Genomic DNA, 24,870 nt, shown 5'->3' with positions numbered 1-24,870 from the left:
CTCAAACTCAAAGTTTGAGTCTTTTGAAGCCAAAAAGTGTGCTTAAAAGGTGAAGAATTGGAACTAGACCCAATTTAGACGAGTTTTAACTAATGCGAAGAGCCTAACATGTATAAAGTATTCAAATGAACCTAGGAAACTATTCAAAAGCATACAATTAGGTACAACTCAAAATTTGACTACTTGAAACCTAATAGAGTGTACTTTTAAGGGTAGAATCTGTTTATTTCATATATAACTTATGTATTTTCTATTTCATATACACTAATAAGTCTAAATTATATGACAGGCACAAACTCTTGGACGGGCGGTCCATGTTGACGAGGTCTTTGCACAGACCCATATTCGGAAGGGCACTAATGAATTCGTTGATGAAAGTTCTCGCAAGACTCATGTAAATAGCAGTCTTAGTATTAGTAATCCACGTGATTATGTTATTGCATATTGGCCCTGACATTGTTTTTAATGTTTCAGCAGGAAGAATTTTCTACGAGACTTTCACAGGTTAGATCCGAACATGGGTCAGCTCCTACACCGGATGATGCGAGTAATGCAGATGACGACATCCGTAGGACACAGTGTTGGGTCGATGTCGTTGGTGGGAAGAAAAAGGGACGAGTCTACGGTGCAGGACAACTTGCTTCAAACTATACCGCATCGAGAGGAGGTACACTGAAGCACCAACCTTCTTCTTCTTCCACCCCTTCTGCTGACGAGGCCATCCAGCGCTTGACACAGCTACTAGAGCAACGTGACCAGGAAAACCGTGCATTGAAAGAACAATACACTAACTTGAAAGACGAGTTTTCAAGCTTCAAGTCCCTGGTCATGAGAGAGCTGCCTCAAACTTCAGACACTCCTTCCATTGTCCCTCTGACCTAGCCACGACCCTCCCCGTCACCCGCCGTCCCTCATCAGCCCAGATCAGTCCAGTCCACACCAGTCCAACCATCTACAGATGAGTAGGATGATGAAGATACGTCTGAAGACTTTGTAAAATTTTAGTTTCATTTTGTTATTGATCATAGTGATGTTAGTACATTTAAATGTTAGTACATTATGATATTGGGACATTTATTTTTTATTAGAATTAGATGATATTACTATTATGATATTATTAGAACATAATGGATGTCAATACATTATTATGATAATACTTTATGATTTTTCATCAATGAACGGAATATTTTGGGATGGACAATATATATGCAGTTTGTTTGTGGATTGAAACTGTTATGCAGGTCTGTGTATGTTGTGTACACTGTAGGTATGTGTGGTTGGACAAGAAAAACAAATACAACACATTTATCCCTGCATCATACCGAAGGCTTTACCGAGGGCCAAAAGCCTTCGGTAATTACCCAGGGCCAAANGCCTTCGNTAATTACCCAGGGCCAAAAGCCTTCGGTAATTACCCAGGGCCAAAAGCCTTCGGTAATTACCCAGGGCCAAAAGCCCTAGGTAATTATCGAGGGTCAAAAGCCCTCGGTAAAAGTAGCGACGACGTATTTTTCGAGGGCTTTTTCACCGTCGCCAAGCCCTCGATAATAGGTATTTAGCGACGGCTTGTGGCCTTTTCCGAGGGATTTTGGCCTTCTTTTTTATTTTTAGAGCATGAGATGGGGTTAAAAGATACACTGATACTTAAGTCAATAGACGATTATTAGACCTTATTACTTTAAACCTGTATTTTTATATTTCAAAATGAGTTTTTAATTAATATTGACCTAATTACAATCCAATCAATTGATAATCATACCCTGTAAACATTTTTTTTTTGGAGTTTGATGATTATTGAAAGAATTACCCTTGAGTCTCTTCCCTTAATTAACATGCAATTTTCGAGTAAAATGTTTTAAGATATTGAGATTAACCATCTAATTAACGGTTGACTGAAAAGTTAAACGATGCAATAAGAATAAGGTATAAAAAAATTATAATTCTTATTGAAATTCTTATAGTATAAAATAATAGTGTAACAATTAACTTTACAAATTCGTTATTTGGCTTATCGACATTTCTTTTTTCCTTTTAAACGTTTAATGTTCCCTGCATTCAAAACATCCACATTCTCGTAAAGATTTCTTTTTTCTTTTTTCATTGTTATATGCCTAAGTACATCTGATTGGAACATTATATAATAAAAGAATAATCAGATAAAACGAAAGAAGGAAATAAACCATATTTTGAATGGTTCACTAGTGCAAAAACGCTATTTAACGTCGGTTAATTTGGGCTTTTAACGTCACTTTCACAACCAACGTCTATACGGGTGACGTTTACGGGACGTCGCAATTCCTCTGACCCAACGTCTATATACACGTCTGCTTATACTCACACCGACGTCTAATTACTATATATAGACGTCCACCTATACTTAAACCGACGTCAACATGAATATATAGAAGTTGTAAATGACACTAACCGACGTCTATGTTCCTTATAGACGTCGGACCATGCACTAACCGACGTCTAACAAAGGCGTTGTGTTTTAGTTTTGATCCAGACTTTCAATAGCATAGTGCAACACTCTCCTCTTACTAGTTTCCCCACAAAAAAAGCTTGTGTCTTTTGAATCTTCTATGACATTTCAACCCAAAACCGAACCTGGGTCCATGACTACTTCCCATTATTCAACCGCAAAAGAAAAAAATTACTGTGAGACAAGAACTAGACAAGGACCCAAGTTCCATTTTGGGTCGAGAAGCCATAGAAAACTCAAAAGATCGTCACTCTTCTTGTGAGGAAACCAGCAAAGGGAGAATGTACACTATGTTACCCAAAGAAAGGATCAAAACTGCACTAAAACACAACACAAAGAAAGCCAAATTTTAATCAGTTGAATGACAAGATAATCGATAAAAAATTAAAGAAAGTTTAAACGGTAAAGCATAAAAAAAAACCCACGCACCTGGGATGCAAGAGAGAAAAAGGAGAGGACGAAGACAACGACGTTATGAGAAACCACAATGCAATGCTGCAAGAGATAAAAAATAGAGGTGCGCAAGCGAGTAAAAGAAGAGGAGAAGCAGAGAAAAAGGAGAAGAGATGAAGACACGATCAGAAACTGAATGGCGATAAGAGTCTGCGGTCTATTTAAAATGAAATGGGGCGTCGGTTGCTCCAGAAACCCACGTCTATAGACGTCGGTGTTTCAGGGGATTCGATGTCTATTCTACGTCAAAGAAGTTGAAAAGATTGACGTTTGATTTCCTGTCAGTGTAGTTCACGTTAGTGCCCCTCCCAGCCGACGTCTAAATTGAAGAAATTTTGTCTTCCCGCCTTCCAGACAGGCCTTAGACATCGCCACTGGACTATGTGACTTCTAAGCGCCTGGGAATTAGGTGAACAACATTAATTGTAGCCTAGTCGACGTCGGGTTTTCAAGGGATCCGACGTCTGTGCGACATCGAAAGTTGAACCGGTTGACGTTTGATTTCCTGTCAGTGACTTGAACGTCGGTGCCTTTTCCTAGTCGACGTCGAATTGACTGTCTTATCACATGACTCAGGCAATTGGACGTCAGATAGTTGGCAGGTGCGACGTCTATGATGTCATAGACATCGCCTAACTAAGAAACTGACGTCTAGTTTTCCAATATATTTACGATAATATCACCATACAATAATACACGTCAGTTTTTCACGAAACCGACGTCTAATGGGTGACGTTAAACAGTGTTTTTGCGCTAGTGGTTGTAAACTGGTTGCATTACTTAATGGATACAATACATTGTTTTCCTTAATTGCATTATTAATGAACAAGCTTACAGTAGTGAATAGCAAAGATAAGGTAATACTAATACTAGATTCAGAATGTTCGTGTAACTGATGAGAAGCATCTTTTTTTTTTTTTAATTTAACTGAATTATTGTTTTTTATGGTAATTCGTTTTTAAGCAAGTCCAAAGGTTCTTTCACTGTAACTTCATCTTTAACCAAATCCAGAGGAGCTTTCAGTGGAACTTCATCTTTAACCAAATCCAAAGGTATTTTCAGTGGAAATTGATTTTTAACCCACTCAAGATATCCTCCTCCCATGTTCCTCACATCTTTAAAACCCTGTCAAAACGAATCAAAAATAACATCAATTATTATATCATATTCTAAATATCAAATTCTAAAAATACTCTCCCTATTTAATAGAATTGATACTTACCTCCGTCAGAAGATCACTAGTTGCATACACAGATCTCACTCCACTTTGACAACCCTGTAATCCAAATTCATTTTATACCAAAATAAAATTTAAGAATTCTCAACATGATTTTGCATTCACATGCTTTCCACCAGAAATATTTAAATTTGAGTTTCTCGATAATCCAATTCTGATGATATGAATTAACACAGTAAAAATGTTTTGTTTTAATAAATAAAAGTTACAGTGTACTATTTTGATAAAAAGAAATTAATAATATGATATCTGTGTGAAAAAATCGAGCATTTAATCTCTCTTGTCCACTTTTTCACAAGTTTCTTTTCACCATGCTAATCAATGTTTGTGCTCCTATACTTCTGAAGAATGGCATTTATTTAACTAACTAAAGTTAACGACAATGTCCATTAGAATGTATAATTCATCATATCTCCCTTAATTTCACCTAAATATAATAACCTTAAACTTCAATGTCTAGTCTACTTACTGAAATATTCCTAAAGTGAGTAACTTTTTTTTTAGATTTTTATCTATAGATTCATCAAAAGTCTCTAAACTTTTTTTAATATTAGTTTTAACTTATAAAATCGTTAAAAAAAGTCTTAAATTTAAGATTAATATCACTTAATAAACTTATTCAGTAATGTTGATGTGATATATCAATCTCTTATAATATATATATATATATATATATATATATATATATATAACTATATTAGGCACCATATTTTTAGAATATAAATTTCCAAAAAGAAAAATTATTTAAATATTAAGTGTGACAAAGTGAATTTTTTATAAGACTTTATCGTTGAAATAAAATTTTAAGAATTATTTAAAATAATATAATATGATGAAATTCATTTAAAATGAAATAAAATAAAATCTTTTTCATATAGAAAGTTGCATTATGAATGCGTTTAACTAATTAAGCTACTAAAAGTATCGTGCCGTTAACATATAATAGTAATTTGGCTTTTTCTACATAAATGGGTAAAAATGATAAAGATTTTACGTAGTAGGTAAAAGTTTTGAAAATTACAAATTTGGACAAATCATGGGGACATAAACGATTTCAAATGAAGAAATTGTGTCACTGCATGACTTCACACTAACATAGTAAACTGTTTATCTTGATTTAAGAGAAGTGATTAAAAGTAAGATTGATAAGATTTGAATCAGGATAAAATCGTATTCTCAATTTTCTGAAAAAATTCAGCAGAAAGAAAAAAAAGAAAAGAATCTCAAGCAAAGAGAATCAACACCTACTAAGGGATGTTTTTATTTTTTTGTTTTTATCTTTTTGTTTTTATTTTTCAATCTTTATTTTGAAAAAAAAAACAAAAATATATGTGTAAATTTCTCTCAAGCTTATTCTTATTATTTGTTATTATTATTTGTGTAGTATGTTTAATTAAGTAAAAATTAAAAGGCACACGTTTGTATTAAAAACTCTTTTGTTTTATTATTCAACGCGGTTGCAGCCGCTCTGACAGATTACAATTGTTCTATAATCAATTATCAGAGAGTTTTTGCCCATTTATGTAATCGATTATAACCATGCTGTAATCGATTACCATAAAGTTTTTCTTTATTTATATTGCTAGTAATCGATTATAACCTTACTCTAATCAATTACCAAATAATTTTTGTCCATATAAGGTGAAGTTGTGCCTCTGCACCACTTCAACATACTTAAATCGATTACAAGAATTGATAATTGATTAGGTCCTAAAATTGTTTTTAAGGTGCACAACTTCAACATTGACTATTATGTTAGGATAAAGTTATGCAAAGGGTACAACTTCTTTATTTGAAGTCGTATGACCTCCCACAACTTGTTCAAATTTGTAATTTTTAAAATTTTTGCATATTTAGTAAAATCTTTATGCTTTTGCCCATTTAAGTAAAAAAAAAAAAACTAGTAATTTGTCATGTTATTAAACCGTCATTCAAACTACTTTTTTCATGAACTGCATTTTTAATTTCTTGCTTATTAAAACTAGTTATTAATAAATTAAAAATATAGTTTACGTAAAAAAAAAGTATGAATGATAGATTAAAAGTGACAAATGAAACTAAGTTCAAAATCTTTGACTAATCAAATTTAAATATGGTAGTAAACATAGACAGAAAACAAGTTTAAGCATGAAAAGGACAATAAACTGAATTTTTCTATTAAGCATCGAAAAAGAAAGTTACCACGATGATGCGATCTTCTTTCTTGCACGCTGATAAAACCTCCTTCAGAAACTCCGGATTCTTCACCCTACCTTCTCTCCAAAATTAATCACAACATTTCACATTCTAATCATAGAATTAATTTGCAATTGCCACTAAACAAAGAACATCAATATCACAAATGTTTTACCTTCTGGCGTATTAAACATGTACGGAATGTTAATGATCTTCTCAGCATCCACATGTCCTTTCTGAAACTCTTCCACCGTCCTATTATTACCATAAGATTCAGTTTCTTCCCAAAAGATAAACACGATTATGCATAAACCCAGAGATTAATTTCAGTGATTGATTTTCAATCAACAAACAGAAAGAAAAGAAAAATCAGAACTTTTTGTTACCTGACATCGAGATAAACATGACCGGTCTGGATCAAACCCTTGGTTGCATGAACATCAATGGTGACAACCTCGGATCCCGAGCTTCAGAAGGCCAAAACAATAATGATCAACTGATTCAGTGAGTCTGAAAGTAGAATTAAGGCAAATGTTGAAGAGAGTGATGATTCTGAAACAAACCTTTTGATTCCAACAGAACCCATGAGGGAAAGTGGGTGTGGTTTAATTGGTAGTGTGTGGTTGTTTAAAGAAGCGATCTTTATAGGGTGAGGAAGAAAAGTGAAAAAAGAGGAAGAAGATTTCTGGTGGTTATGCTGTGTTTGGCAATGTAAAGTTCCTCAAAGCAGTGGATGTGGATGGATAGGATTGAAATTGAAAAAGAATAATATTAATTAAATATAAAAAAATAAAAAATAAATAAAAATAACATTAAATAAATGTAAAAGTATAAAATAGTACCATTACTCATTAAATTATGTTTGAATTGCGTGTCGCGTCAGATTAGAAGCAGGGTGTGTCGGATTCCATTTTAGCATGGTTCCCATCCCTTTCAAGATAAATTATTTAACTCGATTTTTTTATTTATAGAGTTTAAACACGATTCAAAAATATTTAGAGTGAAAATATTTTGGAACGATTTTGGTTTTAATCTATTTTTAAAATATGGTATAATTTAGTCCTTCAACTTTAGAAAACTTTGGTTTTAGGTATAATTTAGTCCTTCAACTTTAGAAAACTTTGATTTTAGTTCTTTTTACCAACAAATAAAGTTAAAAAATTTTGGTAAAAATGACTAAAATCAGAGTTTTCTAAAGTTTGAAGGATCAAAATTGTACCATAGTTTGAAAATGGACTAAAACCAAAATCACCCCAAAGTATAGGGACTAAAAACATATTTAACCCAAATATTTACAACACTGCATCACAAAATTTATAATAATTCACACAAATTGAGATTTTTTTTTTCGGATGTAATTATTTTTAAAAAAAAATTAATTAACTACAGTTGTTTTCTTCAAGTCACCGTCTAAGATTATTCTAAACTTTGTGAAAAATGGGCTATTGATTTTTAAATTTGGCTTGAAAATTTAGTTTTTATTTTTTTATAGAGTATTTGTATATTTTGAAATTTATGTTTACGTACAATTGTTTATTGTAAAACTTTAAATTTAATATAATAAAATAAATAACTCGAATGAAAATTAAGAATTTTCATAATACAAAACATAAATGGTGAAAAATTCGCGTGTAAAATGAGAAATTTCATAATGAGTCGAGATTAGTAAGAAGAGCATAATATAAGAAGACGAAAAAAAGTGTCACAAATTTATTGTTTTATAAAATTGTTTGATGAAAGTCTTATATATAGGTGTGAATCATGGCTTAATAGTTGATGGATCCACATTTTTTAATTAGATACTAACTCTTATATGGTTACTCGTTTTATAAGATATATTATGGTTTAATAATTATGATAGTTTTTATTTTCGGTGACTTTTTTTAATTAGGTTTCTTATTTTTTTTTCTCAATTGGGTTTTAATTTTTGAAAAATTGAAGCAATTAGGTCATTGTCGTTAGTTCTGTATTAACACCGTTAAGAAGGATGACACGTGTCAGTTTGTGATTTTTTTGAATTTTTTAAATATATTTTTATTTTTATTTTTTTATTTATTTTAAAAAAAATATCCACGTGTCAAGTTGACATTGAGCCACGTGGCAATGACAATGTAATGTAGCACTGATAGTGCCACGTGTCACTATCAGACCACGTGTCATTAGATTTGTCTCAATTTGGTCCCTATATTTTTAATTTGTCTCAATTTGATCCCTGTATTCTTATTTTGTCTTAATTTAATCCTATTTTTTAAAAAAACTAAGCAATTTTGTTTCCCTCCAAGTTCAAACAAAAATTTATTTGTATATAAATCTTTACAAAGAAATTTATACAAATTAATTTTTTATTAGAAAAATAAAAAAATTACAAACTAACATATGACACATTTTTATTTATATAGTANTAAAGAAATCATTTAACCTAAATAATATGAATGAGTAACCTATAAAAGTTAACATCTCAATAATAAATATTTTTGTGAAGGTAATCTATACAAGTATAGTCTCAATACTTCTTCAACAATTCATAAAAAGTTTCTAGAGTTAAATATTTCGATTTGAAATACATGATTACTAATAATTTGCTTAACAGAAACAAATTTAAAGAAAAAAATTTGGAAAATGTACATACCGTATTTTAGTTGGGAAGAAACAAATTTTATTAAATTTTAAAAAAAATTAGGACTAAATTGAGACAATATAAAAATACAAGGACCAAATTGGAATAAAATAAAAATACAGGGACCAAATTAAAACAAACGCAATGACACGTGGCACTGTGGCACTGTCAGTGCCACCTCACACTGTCATTGCTATGTGGCACAATGTCAACGTGACACGTGGCAAATTTTATTTTTAAAAGAAATAAAAAATAAAAAAATAAAATAAAATAAAAAATTAAAAATATATTTAATAAATTCAAAAAAATCATGAGCTGACACGTGTCATCCTTTTTAACGGTGTTAGTACGGAACTAACGACAATGACCTAATTGGTTCAATTTTTCAAAAATAGGGACCCAATTGAAAAAAAGAAAAAACGAGAGATCTAATTGAAAAAAAATCACCGAAAATAGAGACTATCAGAATGATTAAACTATATATTATATATGGTAATAGGTAATATGATGTTCAAATGCACTTGATAAACTGTCAATTTCATGTTATATAGAGTTTGTGAATATGCATAAGCTAAAACTAGAGTTCAAAGATTTATGAGAAACAAATTTGATAAACTCATTTGAACTTGATGCAAATGATTAGTCTATGGGACGTTGTGATGAAAGTATGAAATATTCAACTATTGATACAAACGAATGCTATGATAGCATCTTTTGTGATAAAGTTAATATATTACTACTAATTTTGAGATGTGCATGATGATTTTGGTTAAGGGTGCATCAATTGTTTCATGGTTGAGGTTGGGTGGATTAGTTTACCGTCTAATTGAGGTTTTGATTGTTACAATATTTAAATAGAAGGAGTTATATTTTAACTATTAGTTATGTTTTTGACTTAACAATAAATGTTTGATCAAATAATTCATAAATCCTACACTATTTGCGACAAAAATAATAAATTAATAAAATTGGTCATGTATAATTTCGTATATTTATACATATAAAACAATGGACCTTGCATGTTCAATTGTTCGTGTTTGTTGTTACATACCACATACATATTATATGTTTTTTTTAGTATTTGTATCTTTTTGTATCTTTAATACTCATTCTTATAATATTGAAAACATCCTATCGAGTGTGAGAAATTATAGCATTAAAATTGTGTTTGATAATGTGAAGAAGATTTTGCAATTTGCAATATTTTTATAAACTAAAATTATTATAACAACAACTAAAATTGTTTAAACATATAATCTAATTATTTTACGTTTATAATGTTAGAGTTGTAGATTTCTGAAAATATTTGGATATAATTTTGCATATTAGAGATTCCAGAGCGAGTTTATCATATCCAATATTTTTATATCATATCAAATATTTTTTACAAATTACAACTATTATAATGACAATTAAAAGGAAATGAACTATTTAAATTAATTATTTTATTATAATATACTTAATTTAAGTAAATTTAAACCATAATCAAATCGTTAAAATTAAATATTTTAAAATAGAAAATATTAACTATGTTTTTGTAGAACTTTAAAATTGATGTTTTTTTTTTTTTAAATTTAAGTGACTAAAACAAGAAATTTAAAATGAAGAAGAGCAGATACAAAATTAAAAGAATATTTTTGAGAAAAATAAAATAAAACGGTACAATGATAACTGTATCTAAGTTAGCAACATTGGAAACAGAACATAAAAGAAAAAACCTTAATTTGATTTTCTTAATATTGGTTGTTAGCACAACCCACCAAAACATGAAGTTGAACCCGAATTGAGCTTTGGATGGAAGGAGAAAACGCTGCAATGGCGCCACTGCCAGAGGCTTTCCTTCACTTCCTGGAGGCCAATGGGCTCGATCCTTCCCTTTACACTGCAATCGATTCCACCCCAAGATACATTCGGTAATTCCAATTCCACCCTTTCTATACCTCCTTCATTTTTGCCTTTCAATTTCACTTTTTTTTTCCTATTTATATTGTGCCTTCGAAGGTTGAAACCTGGTTGTGAAGCATGTATTGAAGAGGTTGAAGCAGAGGTAAAGTGCAACCTCGAAAAAGTAGAGTGGTTATCGGGCTTTTTCTCTCTTCCACCGCACGTTCAAATTGCTGGCTCTAGGGCATACCGGGAAGGAAAGGTAACTGATCAAGGAATCTTGATTTGGGTCTTCATACAACAGTCAAGTAAATTTTAATGTCAAAATGTAATTTTTGAGAGCCTAAGTTTGTGAGGCTGTTGTTGGATTTCCTCTGAGTCAGATATATGGAATTGATGCTGCTTCTGGAGCTGCGGTTATGGCTTTAGAAGTGTCACCTGGAGATCATGTCCTCGACCTGTGTGCTGCTCCTGGTAGATGTTTCTTTCTTTACTTGCTTATGTTTATAAGTCTCAAATATAAGCAAGTGTTAACTGTTTTTACGATTATCAAAATACCCTTCATTCAATGGAGGTTTTGTTGTGTCAATGACTCTCTTGTTGTGCTTTTGATATCAAAGTTCCAAGGAAGTTTGATGCGGGTAAAAAAGTGTGGTTTTTAAATGAGATTGATACAATTAAAGGATGCTAACGATCTTTCTTAATTAGCATGATTTTATTTTTTTATATGAGACTAGAGGGAGTATTCTCTTCCCGTACTGTTGCAAAAATGCATGATTTTGAGATTAAGATTGCTTCATTTCGGGAAGAAAATGAATGAATGACTGTGTTTCAGTGATGCTTTTACTTGCTTTTTCCTTTGCAGGATTTTGTTTTTAGTTGAAAGAGCAACATTGACCGTAATTGATCAGTTTACCAGAGAAACGACTCAATATTGATCATAACTGAATTTGTAACAATTTTACTTTCAGGTGCTAAACTTTGTATGATATTGGACCTTCTTGGTGATTCAGGCTCTGTGACAGGAGTAGATGCTGCAAGGCATCGTTTGGCTGCATGTAGGACAATGCTGCAAAAATATATGCTTGGTGATCAATGCCGGCTTTTTGTTGCTGATGGAACATCATTTTCAGTTATTCCTACCAGATCCCGTTCTGACTGTGAATCATGTAATTGAAGTTTAGTTGTTATAGAGATGGCTCATCCTGGAATGCAATACCGGGAATTTAAATTTATATTATATTTATTATTCTGTGTTGCTTGTTTTTGAAATGTTTTCTTTCTATCAAGTATCAAACAGGCGAGTCTGGATCGGAAGAAAGAGTGGATGTGTTCAAGGAGTGGACATCAAGAAGACCATGGAAAGAAAGGAAAAGAGCTGTCAAAAGTGGTTCTCCACAATTGGTGTCTAGCTCTCAGCCTCCTGAAGTCATTTATTATGGACATCGTTCTGGGGTTGTTGGTCTTACTAAAGGAGAATTATTTAAGACTTTATCTGATAATGAGATTGCAAACAAGGGCTATGACAAGGTAACATATACTTCATTTTGAGTTTATCTTGCATTGTTCTTTGCTTTCAGCAACCCTGAATATTTTATGATCTGTTGGGATGCAGGTCCTTGTGGATGCAGAGTGCACTCATGATGGTTCAGTTAAACATATTCAAAAGTTTGAACATTGGGGCTGGAGAACTCTTCAACGCCGTGTATTAGATGCTGAGAGGACTGATGACTTACATGCTCTTCAGGCAAATGAGCCATTAATACATATTCTCTACTGTAGAATATTTCACTGGAATAATCATTCATTTTTAGTAATGTGATAGTAAACTATTAAGATTTCTGTTTCATGTCCACAAAGTTAAAATTTTTTGCCATATTTAACCCAAAAGTATGCAAAGAAGATAGATATTGTAGATTGTTTCTATTGCCATTTTTGGCATAATTCAAGGCATGAATGCCTTTAGTCTTAGATTTCACCTTAATTTAACGAACATACCTTTTGTGTCTGGCTGCAGCTCAATCTTCTCACCAATGGTTTCAGACTGCTAAAAGTGGGAGGATCCCTTGTCTACAGCACTTGCAGGTAACCTGATTACTTTGTAACTTCTTCGGCTCTTTCTAATTCACTCAGCCCAAATGTTCCATATCATATGCCAATTTTACTCAGACAAAATACCTTGTCGATTAGCTTAACTGTTGCTCAGAATGAAGATGTGGTGGAACAATTCTTGAAGGAAAATAGAGCTGCAGGTATGCCCTTCACCCTTCAAATTATTTCTGGTGAAAACTTTGTCTGTATTTTACGAGTACTTCTACTGGTCCATGTTTATTATTTCGTGTTATCCATTTTTTCATCTAATCGTATCCATTTCAGTAATATGGTTAGCTTTTGTACTATGCTTGTTTCTTGTCAAATGTTGTGTGCTTCTCTTGTAGACATTCCCCATTCTTAGATGCGTACACATATTGCCTCTATCCTGAAGCCTTTAAACCCTCTTTCACCCAATCTGCTTCTTTTGTGGTGGGAAAAAGTTCTGCTTGAATGTTGTCAAAGTTTTACAAAATTATCAATTGGTCTGCTTGATCTTTTGCGATATATTTCTTATTTTGGTGGACATAGTTAACTTGCAAAAGTTAGGATGCTTCTGGATATCAAAAATATTTTCTGTATTCATTTTTATATTATTTATGACAAGCAAGTAGTATTATTTATATACAGTATTTATTGTTTTTAAAAGTTTGTGCAAGAAAAGATGAGGCAATGAAATGTTTTTATTTTGTATCATACAAACAAAGGGGACAATAAAAATGCTGGCATTTTTGTAATTTTTAGTGAAACTTGAAATGGATGCAAAAAAACAAATTTACTAGTCAAAAGGAGTCTAACCTGTTTAATGGATAGAGTAAGCGGACGCTTACTTTGCTGTAGTGATATTACTCGTTGGATCATATATTCACAGTATTTGCTTCATGTTGTGTTAGTTGATTTATTTGTTCCTCTGTATGTTTTTGCATTCTTATTTCAATCTACAGAGCTGATAGAGATAGATGCTGCCAGAAATTGGCCTTGCAAGGGAGGATGCATACCAAAAACATGGCGATTTGACCCTTTGACATCACGAACCAGTGGCCTCTTTATAGCGAAGTTCACAAAATTAGTCTTTTCAGATTTTTAAGTTAGAAAATATTCTTTTTAAATGCCTGATAATTTTAGGTGTTAAAGGTATCCTTACAAATAGTTCTCCAGTGGAAAGAAATATGAACTAGCAAACTATAATGTTTGACATGCAAAAGATTTATCATCAAAGTCAATTTGTTTCCATTTTAGACATCTTAAATAACATACGAGTATCATTATACTTTCTTTGAGCACTGAGAGTAGTTTATCTGTAATATTAACAACAGAATGTACTTGCACTTAGCCTATTTCCTATCTTGTTCATTTCATGTATAATGGAAAATTGATGAAAATTTTTACTCTCTTTTATCACTTTTTTCAGAGGAAAAATTGTGATGTAAGGGTGCAATATCTTGCATTATCTATCTAAAGGTTTGTTAAGGAGTATTCAGATATTGCATACTTTGACTATTTTATTATCCAAATGATCAATAAAAATTAAGAGAGGGATGAATTGAATTTTGTTTTATTTTTCTCCAAAACAAATTTCTCTATTATATTTTTCAAAAGTTTCAATCGGTCTATACAACAATATCATAGTAAGTGCATCTAAAAATAAATTCATTTCGAACAATTAAGAATAATGAGGTGGTAAAGAAGTTGTATCGAATTTATTGTTGCTCAACTTTCAAAACAACTCACATTCGATTCTTACGGTTGTACTAGTATTTCATTAGAGGTTTATCAAGATTAATGTTAATATATTTAGGTTTGATTTATTTATCTTAAAAGGTGTTTGCAGGACGAGTTTCAACAACTTCAAAAAAAAATTGAAATACTTTGAATTACTAATCCAACTAAATTTTCTTAATTTTTTAAATAGTTTATTTGAACAGAGTAATTAAGATATTGTAGATTTTATTTTTCTAGTTTGGATAAAACAATTTAATTTACTTTTTTTCTAGAAAAAAAAATATTTAGATAATTCAACTTTACCTTTTAGCTTGAGTTGACTTAGTTTAACTTTTAATATAAGACATCTTGTCTCAATTTTCAATATGGATTCATCTCAACATTCAACTAATGTCGTCTCGACTCTACCTTTGATACAGGTCGACTCATTTAAACATTAGTTCGAACTGAATCATCTCACCTTTTGGATTAAACTGACTTGTTTTGATTTTCATCCTAGTTTAATTCATCTCGACCAGTCTAGGCTAACTCACCTCAATGGTCTATATCGACTAGAGTCAATTTTTTGTTTGGACGACTCTACTCGATTTTTAGTGCAGGACAACTCATCTTAATCTTCGTGTTGAATCGGAAGTTGATCTCAAGCTAGCTAGTCACAATCTTCGAACCTGATCGACTCTGTTTAACTTTCAACTTCAGTCCACTCATCTCATTTCACATTTGTTATATTTTTTAGAATATTTGAAATTGTTGTTTTTTATTCATTTGAAATATCCAGTAAAATATTTAAAGTTTTTTTCTAATCATTTATCCAAATAAGTCATTTTAGTATAAGAATTTGAAATTCTTGAAATAAATGATTTCCCATTCTAAAATATCTGATCCAAATAGAGTGACCTATAAATATTTACAATTTTCTGACATTTTGAACTATTATGTTAAAAGACACTAATCTCTTAAGAGGTTCTTATTGGGCTTTGCTTCTTGCATTTTCATAATGCTAAGTCTACCCCCATAAATTTAAAATACGGTTTTACCCCTTGGCATTTTATTTGAAAGTTTCGTCTCTTCCATTCACAGTTTTCTTCCGCTGCGGTTTCTCCCAATTGAGGTTCATAGAAGAAATATTTCTGCAAGCGTTGGTGTTGATGATTTGAGGTCGAGTAGCCTAGAACACGTAGAGAAATACAGATGATATAAATTTCATTTTGATACCTTTACAAAACAATTTTATGAAGTTGAATTTTAAATTTCATGACTTTTAATTATGTCTTAAGATCTATTAAAAGACAGTCATGTAAGTTTTTGTGAGATTTTTATATTATTTATTTTAATATCTTACTCGTCGTATATATAGGGATATTCTCCTCGTGGGTAACGAAGGCCCACCACTTGTTTTAGAATATTTCGTTGACATTTTGTAACTTGTTTTTCTCATTACATCTTCTACCATTCTCTTGTTCTTTTAGTCAAATTTTGGTAAAGAAATAAATAACCAGTTTTCAAAATTATTTTTTCGATACTTTTCCTATTGTATGGGAAAAAAACAAAGCTTCTCTTATTCAATGAATCTTGCCCAAAAACAGGACCAAATACGAGGGTTTTTATCTAGGATAAAGGACAAGCCTCATCATCAAATGACCGCTGAACTACATTAATTTATGTGGTTCATGCATTTCACAATTATTAATTTTTTTTTTTGAAATCTTACATAAATTATTTCATTATTTTACTTTAATAATATTTTCATTTTAATGATTGCTTTTTAATTATATTTTTTATTATTATAAAAAAAAAAAGGTGGAGACGGGAATGTGAATCATGTGACATGCGATTTAGCTTAAACGAATCGGAAACACATTCCAGCAACATGGCTCATAATCCTGAAATTCATGCTCCACTAAGTTCGTTTTCTCTAATTCTCCAAACCTACCTTTTTGTTAATTCTTAATTAAAACATTCAAACAATTGATTAGTTATCGCTTCTTTGACTCACTTTTCAGTTAAAAGGCCTCATGAGAACAACGACGCCATCTCCGAGGCGGAGAACTCGCCGGCCGACGAGAATTCTCCGGTAGAGCAGGTGGCGCTGACGGTTGCGGTGAGCGACGATCCGTCGTTGCCTTCCTTCACTTTCCGGACATGGATTTTGGGAACCCTGGCGTGCGTGCTTCTCTCCTTCCTAAACCAGTTTTTCGGGTTCCGGAGAGAGCCACTGACTGTGACGGCGATATCTGCGCAGATAGCGGTGGTGCCGGTGGGACACCTGATGGCGGCGGCGGTGACAAAGCGCGTGTTCATGAAGGGGACGAAATGGGAGTTTACGCTGAACCCAGGGAAGTTCAACGTGAAGGAGCACGTGCTTATCACTATCTTCGCAAGTTCGGGAGCCGCTAGCGTCTACTCCATTCATTTCGTTAGCGCTGTTAAAATGTTCTACCGTAAGGAGTTAACGGTTTTAGCGGCGTTATTGGTGGTTATAACATCGCAGGTTTTGGGTTTCGGTTGGGCCGGGATATTCCGACGCTACCTCGTCGAGCCCGCTACCATGTGGTGGCCCCAAAACCTTGTGCAGGTCTCGCTCTTCAGGTACCGTGCTCATTACTTCATTTTCGACTTACATCATATTACTGTTTAAGCTAACAGTAAAAAAACAGGATAAATGATAGTTCCATACACCAATTTTTTATATTTATTTAATATTATTCTTTTTTTATTATTATTTTATTTTTAAAATACAAAAATTTATTCTAGAATTATTTTGTTTTTATAATGTGTGTCAAAATAAAATAAATATAAATGTATCTCGTCTTAACTAACATAAGTCAGTCTAATGAACTCTCCTTTAATTTTAAACGATCCAATTAATATTTTAAAATTTCAATTCGTTTTAAGAAAATTATCCAAAGAACATATTTTATCATTAATAATTTCAAATTTGATCTAATAACTGATTTTGTTAGAAGTCGCACATTAATTAGAAATAAGGTCAATTTATAATATACAAAATTCTATCTTACAAACCGTTTTTGTAGGATTGAGTTAGACTTAAAATTCATTTTTTTGAGCCTATCCTAGTAAGATCTATGTGGATATTCTGTTCCACTTGTTGTTGGGCCACTATCGGCCTACCCATTAATTCTACTCTCACGATAGATGTGAAGGGAATGTGGGGTGCAAACCTCACTTTACATACCGATTTTGTAAAATTGAATTAGGCTTAAAATCCACTTCTTAATATATATATATATATATATATATATATATATATATATATATAGATATATTTTTTTTTTTTTTTTTTTTTTTTTTCTATAATCTCGTAAACCAAAAGGACAAAAACATGGTTTGGAAAATACTTCATCTTTGTATCTTTGTATAATTGATACGTTAATCTAATTATTGAAAAACCAAATACTTATTTTAGTTTTTAAAAATGGAAAAAGGTACCACCATTATGAACTCTTTGAAAAAAAAAACAAGAAGAATAATTAAAAGAAAAAGAATTAGCAATTAGACTTATAACTTTTTTCATAGGGTTAGGACACATGTTTCTTTTCTCATGTAGAATCGATTCTATTAGACCTTTGTAGTTTATCATATATTGGAATTATTTTATTCTCTATTCATATCTATGCATTTATGTTCATATATTTTTATACTCATATATATTGCTATGAACAATTATATATATCAATCGTACTCTCTCTTTGTCATGAAATAAGAAATACAATATTTCATTCTTTCTTCTCTTGTAACATGGTATCAAAGCTTGTCTGATCCACTTCCACTGTCTTTGTTGTCTGCCGGCGGTCGGCCGCCATGGCCGCCGGCAGCCCCTAAAAGTTTCTTTTTCAACCTGTGCATTTATGCTTCAATGGGCAATCTCTAGTTTCTGTCTCACATCTGTCCGGTGTTGCTGTCCGCCGCCGCTCGCCACCGGCCACCGTCTCCGGCCGTCATCTCCGGTCATCATTTCCGACCGTCGTCTCCGGCCACCATCTCCAGCCGTCGTCTCCGACCACCATCTTCGGCAGTCGTCTCCGGCCACCATCTCCGGCCGTCGTCTCTGCCACTTGTGCCACTGATGCACCAAACCTTAACCCCTCGGTTCATTAGTGTCTTGACTTCAGCCCCTAAAAATCTCTTCTTTTTATTGAATTTTTTCTTGAATTCTTTTATTCGACCTTTTTCATCTTGAATTCTTCTTAAATCTTTCTTTTTATGAAGCATCTTTTTCCATTCTTTTTCTTAAATCTTTAATCATCTTCTTGAACTGTTTCTGATAAATTCTTTTAATTCTTCTTGAATTTTTCTTATTCTTCATCTTCTCAAATCTTTTTCTTCTTGAATTCTTCTTTCTTGTTATTGAATCTTCTTATTCTTGAATTTTCTTCCTCTTCTTGAATCTTCTTTTGCTTAATCTAGTGTTCTTGAATTCTTCTTTCTTGTTATTTAATCTTCTTATTCTTGAATTTTCTTCTTCTTCTTGAATCTTCTTTTGCTTAATCTAATGTTCTTGAATTCTTCTTTCTTGTTATTGAATCTTCTTNTTCTTTTGCTTAATCTAATGTTCTTGAATTCTTCTTTCTTGTTATTGAATCTTCTTATTCTTGAATTTTCTTCCTCTTCTTGAATCTTCTCTTGCTTAACCTAGTGTTCTTGAATTCTTCTTTCTTGTTAGTGAATCTTCTTATTCATGAATTTTCTTTTTCTTCTTGAATCTTTTCTTACTTAATCTTGTGTTCTTGAATTTTTCTTTCTTGTTAGTGAATCTTCTTATTCTTGAATTTTCTTCTTCTTCTTGAATTTCTCTTACTTAATCTTGTGTTCTTGAATTCTTCTTTTTCTTCTTGAATTTCTCTTACTTAATCTTGTGTTCTTGAATTCTTCTTTTTCCTTGACTTGTTGTTTCCTAATCAAGACACTGGTGAATTTAGTACCAGTGGTTGTGCCATTGGCATTCCTACTAAAGCTTTGCATCCAACACAATTTCAATCTTTGTTGTTCAAGCTACGCATTATGGATATATATGCTGCAGCTTGAGAGGGATATTGGAATTATTTTATTCTCTATTCATATGCATTTATGTTCATATTTTTTTATACTCATATTCCTTTTTTATATTACTCTGAACAATTATATATATCAATTGTACTCTCTCTTTATCATGAAATAAGAAATACAATATTTCATTCTTTCTTCTCTTATAACATCATGTAAGCTTCTAATATTGAAATGTCTAAGATGACTAATCGTTATAGACTTTGACTCTCTTTGTTTGAACCTACTCTTGTGCATAAGTTCTTGCTTGGATGACTTCTTTTCGATTGACATATAGTCTCAACTTACATTTTGTTTCTAAACTTCTCCAATTCCTTCAACGACATGAATTTTGCAGTGCATTGCATTAATAGTTGATGTCATGCATAGATTGCCCGCAAAGGGTCATGCTCGGCCTTAGTGTTGTAACCATGTGGTGTAGAGCTAAGATTTAAGTCCTGATATTAAGATTGTCCTTTCTAACCGCTCCATGAAGGCATGTAAAGATTCTTCTTTCTCTTGCCTTGTGTTGACTATTGCCAAATAAGGGAGATGGTGAGGCCGACTTGTCACAAACTACATCCTAAAACGCGATGTTGTTTTTTATAGCAATAAACGTTCAAGTATGTTCCCTTCAAAGTGGTGGGGAAGACTCTAGACATGCATGCGTCCTCAATAGTGTATAGGCTAACCTAAGTAACGTAAACAACAATGTGCTCATTTGAGTATGTGCTTCCATCATATTTATCCGCGTAAGGGACTTCCAATTAGTTGGGAGGGGAGTATCAACATATCTATCTCTTCAATCGTTCTTTTTCTATACTCGCTAAACTCTAGTTGCATTTCAAGCAAACATGGCCATCTCTTATGAAACTTGGTCGGTCTCTTTAACTTTAGTCATCTTGTTCCTTGTAACCATACAATGTTTTTTCAAAAAAATATGTTAGTCTCATGATGTCCTAAGTCCACATTTCTTCAATACTGAGATCAGGTGTGCTTAATTTAATCAAGTTTATTAGATGATAATAGATACTATAATAAAGATGTAATCAATTTATAAGATTTTACTTGAATGAGTCTGATTCATACGATTAATCGCCTTAATCAATTTGCCTAATATTTTGCTTGTGCGTTTTAACCATTAACTTAATTTAATCACGAACATTCCTATTATTATGTCCTCGTCGACATAATATCATACTTTTCTATTAGATGTAAGTTGAGATAATTTTTGTTGGGTAATTGAGACCATATCGCAAAACTAAAAAATTCAATAATAATAATAAAAAAAACTCTAGTTTTCACCTTGAGGTAGTTTCTCCATTTACCTATTGCACTATTTATTTATTTGTTTATATTCATCCCATATATTATCATCTTTATTCAATTTTTTTTTCTTCTCTAGGAATGTGTTTGTTTTTTAAGATATTTTGTATGCAGAAAAAAAAGTTATAAATTATGTTATGCTTAAATTTATAATAAATTGTATTTTCAATTTATAATGTTCAATTTAGATAATGAAGTATGATTATTTATTACAGATTATTTTAACTAATTTTAAAGATTAATTATATTTTTATTAATTCCTAAATTTATGTTTGAAATTGAAATTAATTTTTCTCTCAAATTTTGATATATTTTATTTTCTAAACTTTAATAATAAATGAATATATTGTTTTTAATTTAATTGTGTTAAATTTTCTTAACACATAAAAACACGTTTTAGATTGACTTTTGCTTTACACTTTTTAACAAATTTTAGTTCAAATTTAGAAACATTATTTAACAAACCAAAAAAAAATTAATGTATTAATTTTAAAAAAATATATTTATTTATTTTAAAGTTTATAGATCAAAATATATCAAAATTTGAGATAAAAATAAATTTTAATTTCACATCAAAATTTAGATAATAAAAACATATTTAATTTTAATTTTAAATATATTTTAGTATATGCTAATATAACTTTATTTATTTTTAGTTCCTGTAAATATTTTTTAATTTTAAACTTCTAACAGTTTTCAAATATTTGTCAGTGATTAGTTTAATATTAAAAATGTGAAATAATTTAGATGTCATTAAGAATATTTCAGGTAATTGGATTTTTTAAAATACTTATATTTCTTATTTTTATGCAGGAAAGTAAAATAAATTAAACCACTGTATTGAAAGGAAAAAAAAAACTAGATTAAAAGAATCTTTTAATCAATACAACTCTTGTGCACTTTGAAGAGCTTGAAAATCACAAACAATTAGCATTTGTAATAGTAGTAATAATAAAATATCAATAAAAATTATTAAGCATAAATACGATAAAAAAAAATTATAAAATTGGTTATTAACTTGTAAAATTATTCAATATATGATCGATCCATTATCCAATATTGCTGTGATAATATGAGTATGTATAAATAAATTATTTTCTCTGAGTTTTGTTTTTATTGGTGCTTGAGTTTCTGAAGTGACAGTAACTAGCTCCTATGTGAGTCTACCTCATTGTTGATATATATATATATATATATATATATATATATATATATATATATATATATATATATATATATATATATTTTAATAATTTTTTGATAATGTATATATTGTAGTTTGTAATTGGTCCGTTTTTGGTGGAATGTATACACACGCTTGGAGTCACCTAACCCTTGTAGTTGCTGCTTGATCTTAAACTTTCTACCATTGTACCTTAAAGTTGATGTAATCTTGATTTAGAAAATGGTGTCAGAATTATGAAGAAGAACAGCTATATGAATATGACTGTATTAATTCCAGGTTGCGTAATAATATTACAACTCATGCATGGATGCAATTTATTTCAGGGCGCTGCATGAGAAAGAGGAGAGAAGAAAAGGAGGGTTAACTCGGAATCAGTTTTTCCTTACAGCATTTCTTTGCAGTTTTGCTTATTATGTTTTTCCTGGTTACTTGTTCCCTATGTTAACATCGATTTCGTGGATTTGCTGGATTTTTCCTACGTCCGTGATAGCACATCAGTTAGGTTCAGGCTTGCATGGCCTTGGAGTTGGTGCTGTTGGTTTTGACTGGTCAAGTATATGTTCATATCTTGGTAGCCCTTTGGCCAGTCCATGGTTTGCTACGGCTAATGTTGCTGCTGGTTTTGCCATTTTCGTGTATGTCATTTTGCCCATTGCTTATTCCACAAACCTTTACAAGGCAAGAAGATTTCCAATATTTTCAGATGAACTATTCAAGTCCAGTGGTCAAAAGTACAACATCTCAGCTATAATAGACTCTAACTTTCACCTTGACATGGAGGCTTATGAGCGTGAGGGCCCTCTTTATCTCAGCACCATGTTTGCTATGTCATATGGAATTGGTTTTGCTTGCCTTTCTGCAACTTTCGTTCATGTCTCACTCTTCCATGGAAGGTAATAAATCAGGCTATTTGTAGTTTCTATGAAAGTTTTAATCGTATGAACTAGAACTAATGTGTCGCTGTAGTTGAATTGTTGTCACTGCAGTGAAATATTGCGACTGAGTAAGTCTGTTTTCCAAGAGAATAAGATAGACATACACACAAAGATCATGAGAAAGAACTACAAACAAGTTCCCGAATGGTGGTTTCTTTGCATTCTTCTGTTCAACATCGTGGTCACTATATCTGTATGTGAATATTTCAACAATGAACTCCAACTACCATGGTGGGGTGTGGTGTTAGCTTGTGTTGTTGCCATATCATTTACTCTTCCGGTTGGAGTAATTAGAGCCACAACAAATCAGGTACACAAGTTATAAAATTCTTGGTAATGGTAAAGTTAATTGATACTAACAAAAACTATAATTTTCCTTGTCGTGAAGGCACCAGCTTTGAATATAATAACAGAATACATAATTGGATACCTCTACCCAGGATATCCTGTTGCCAGCATGTTGTTTAAAGTGCTTGGTAATGTGAGCATGAAGCAGGCCATTTTCTTCTTACAAGATTTTAAGCTTGGCCATTATATGAAGATCCCTCCTAAGGAAATGTTCTTGGCACAGGTTTGCCCACTTACACTCTGCCCTTATCAAAGTCTTATATACTAATGAATGTTCCTTAACATAATTATTCTTATCTTGCTAATCTTGTTGCAAGATCGATTTACTTTGTTAGATTAGAAGTTATGTTGACCAGTAAATCCATACAAAACTCATTTTGAAATGAAAGAAAAGGAGTTATTTTCATAAAACTCAGATTACAAAATGAATCATAATAATCCCCTTACTTGCTTCTGTAGGTACTGGGCACGTTAATATCTGCAGTGGTGCATTTGCTAACAGCATGGTGGCTTATGAGCACTGTTCCAAACATATGCGACCGAGAATTGCTTCCAGCAGGAAGTCCTTGGACTTGTCCAGGTGATCATGTGTTCTATGACGCATCTGTGATATGGGGTTTGATAGGGCCTCGTAGAATTTTCGGAGACCTTGGGCAGTACTCGGCTATTAACTGGTTTTTCTTGGCTGGAGCAATAGCTCCTTTCTTAGTGTGGGTAGCGCACAAGGCCTTGCCTGAAAAACAATGGATCAGGCTTATCACTGTGCCTGTGCTCTTGGGTGCATTAGCTGACATGCCTCCAGCTACAGCAGTAAACTACAGCAGTTGGGTTCTTGTTGGGTTTGTGTCAGGGTTTGTTGTCTACCGTTACCATCGTGGTTGGTGGAGCCGACACAACTATGTCTTGTCTGGGGCACTTGATGCTGGTTTAGCCTTCATGGGGGTTTTGCTCTACTTGTGTTTGGGGATGGAAGGTATCAGCCTAAACTGGTGGGGAAGTGCTCCAGATAGGTGCCCATTAGCTTCATGTCCAACTGCACCAGCTGTTCAATCCAAAGGCTGTCCTCTTTACTAAGCTTCTGCATCATAAAATCCTCTTCAACCGCCATGGTAGCTTCATCTACCTCAAAAATCTTTATTTTTCCAACTTTTCATATAACACAACTCATACTTTTATGACACACAAATCATACTTTTTTTTTTTCCTTATTATTCATCTTCTTTTTCCGACATGATTAATTCATCTTCTTCTTCTAGCAGGTTCATCTTCTTTGGGATTCATCTTCTTTTGCGTTCATCTCCTTATAAGATTTGTATGGTGTATCCTTGTATACCATGATCACATCTAATAAAGAAAATATCATTATTTAAA

The 24,870-nt window shown here is 32.0% G+C and overlaps 3 protein-coding genes across 6 annotated transcripts; 2 read left to right on the top strand and 1 right to left on the bottom strand.

Annotated features, from left to right (window-relative positions):
* Positions 1–3,680: 3,680 nt before the first annotated feature.
* LOC106767145 (thiosulfate sulfurtransferase 18) lies at positions 3,681–7,071 on the bottom strand. Its single transcript, XM_014651980.2, has 6 exons — positions 6,911–7,071; positions 6,734–6,814; positions 6,523–6,602; positions 6,354–6,424; positions 4,158–4,211; positions 3,681–4,060 (listed from the first exon to the last, which is right to left on the bottom strand). The coding sequence occupies exons 1-6, from the start codon at positions 6,931–6,933 to the stop codon at positions 3,878–3,880; spliced, it is 492 nt and encodes a 163-aa protein (XP_014507466.1). The 5' UTR covers positions 6,934–7,071; the 3' UTR covers positions 3,681–3,877.
* Positions 7,072–10,676: 3,605 nt separating this feature from the next.
* On the top strand, positions 10,677–14,213 carry LOC106766996. 2 transcript variants are annotated; one of them, XM_022782797.1, is made up of 9 exons: positions 10,677–10,877; positions 10,966–11,110; positions 11,232–11,322; positions 11,820–12,017; positions 12,149–12,378; positions 12,464–12,595; positions 12,866–12,933; positions 13,018–13,100; positions 13,884–14,213. In XM_022782797.1, the coding sequence occupies exons 1-9, from the start codon at positions 10,759–10,761 to the stop codon at positions 14,024–14,026; spliced, it is 1,209 nt and encodes a 402-aa protein (XP_022638518.1). In that variant the 5' UTR covers positions 10,677–10,758; the 3' UTR covers positions 14,027–14,213. The 2 variants fall into 2 exon arrangements, with proteins under 2 accessions (XP_022638518.1, XP_014507290.1); XM_014651804.2 differs by having other exon boundaries at positions 10,680–10,877; positions 13,039–13,100.
* A 2,259-nt stretch (positions 14,214–16,472) lies between these two features.
* Positions 16,473–24,843, top strand: LOC106767135 (oligopeptide transporter 7). Of its 3 annotated transcripts, none has more exons than XM_014651969.2 (7): positions 16,473–16,565; positions 16,665–17,250; positions 22,540–23,109; positions 23,203–23,461; positions 23,540–23,722; positions 23,959–24,608; positions 24,759–24,843. In XM_014651969.2, exons 1-6 carry the CDS (start codon positions 16,490–16,492, stop codon positions 24,571–24,573), a joined length of 2,289 nt encoding a protein of 762 aa, XP_014507455.1. In that variant the 5' UTR covers positions 16,473–16,489; the 3' UTR covers positions 24,574–24,608; positions 24,759–24,843. The 3 variants fall into 3 exon arrangements, with proteins under 3 accessions (XP_014507455.1, XP_022638517.1, XP_014507453.1); XM_022782796.1 differs by having other exon boundaries at positions 24,756–24,839; XM_014651967.2 differs by lacking the exon at positions 24,759–24,843 and having other exon boundaries at positions 23,959–24,742.
* Positions 24,844–24,870: the final 27 nt, after the last annotated feature.

This window comes from Vigna radiata, chromosome 7 (genome assembly GCF_000741045.1).
Source record: "Vigna radiata var. radiata cultivar VC1973A chromosome 7, Vradiata_ver6, whole genome shotgun sequence".
Taxonomy (NCBI): Eukaryota; Viridiplantae; Streptophyta; class Magnoliopsida; order Fabales; family Fabaceae; genus Vigna; species Vigna radiata.
Note: the sequence above shows the minus strand (reverse complement) of the source record. Positions and strands in the feature narration are given on the sequence as shown.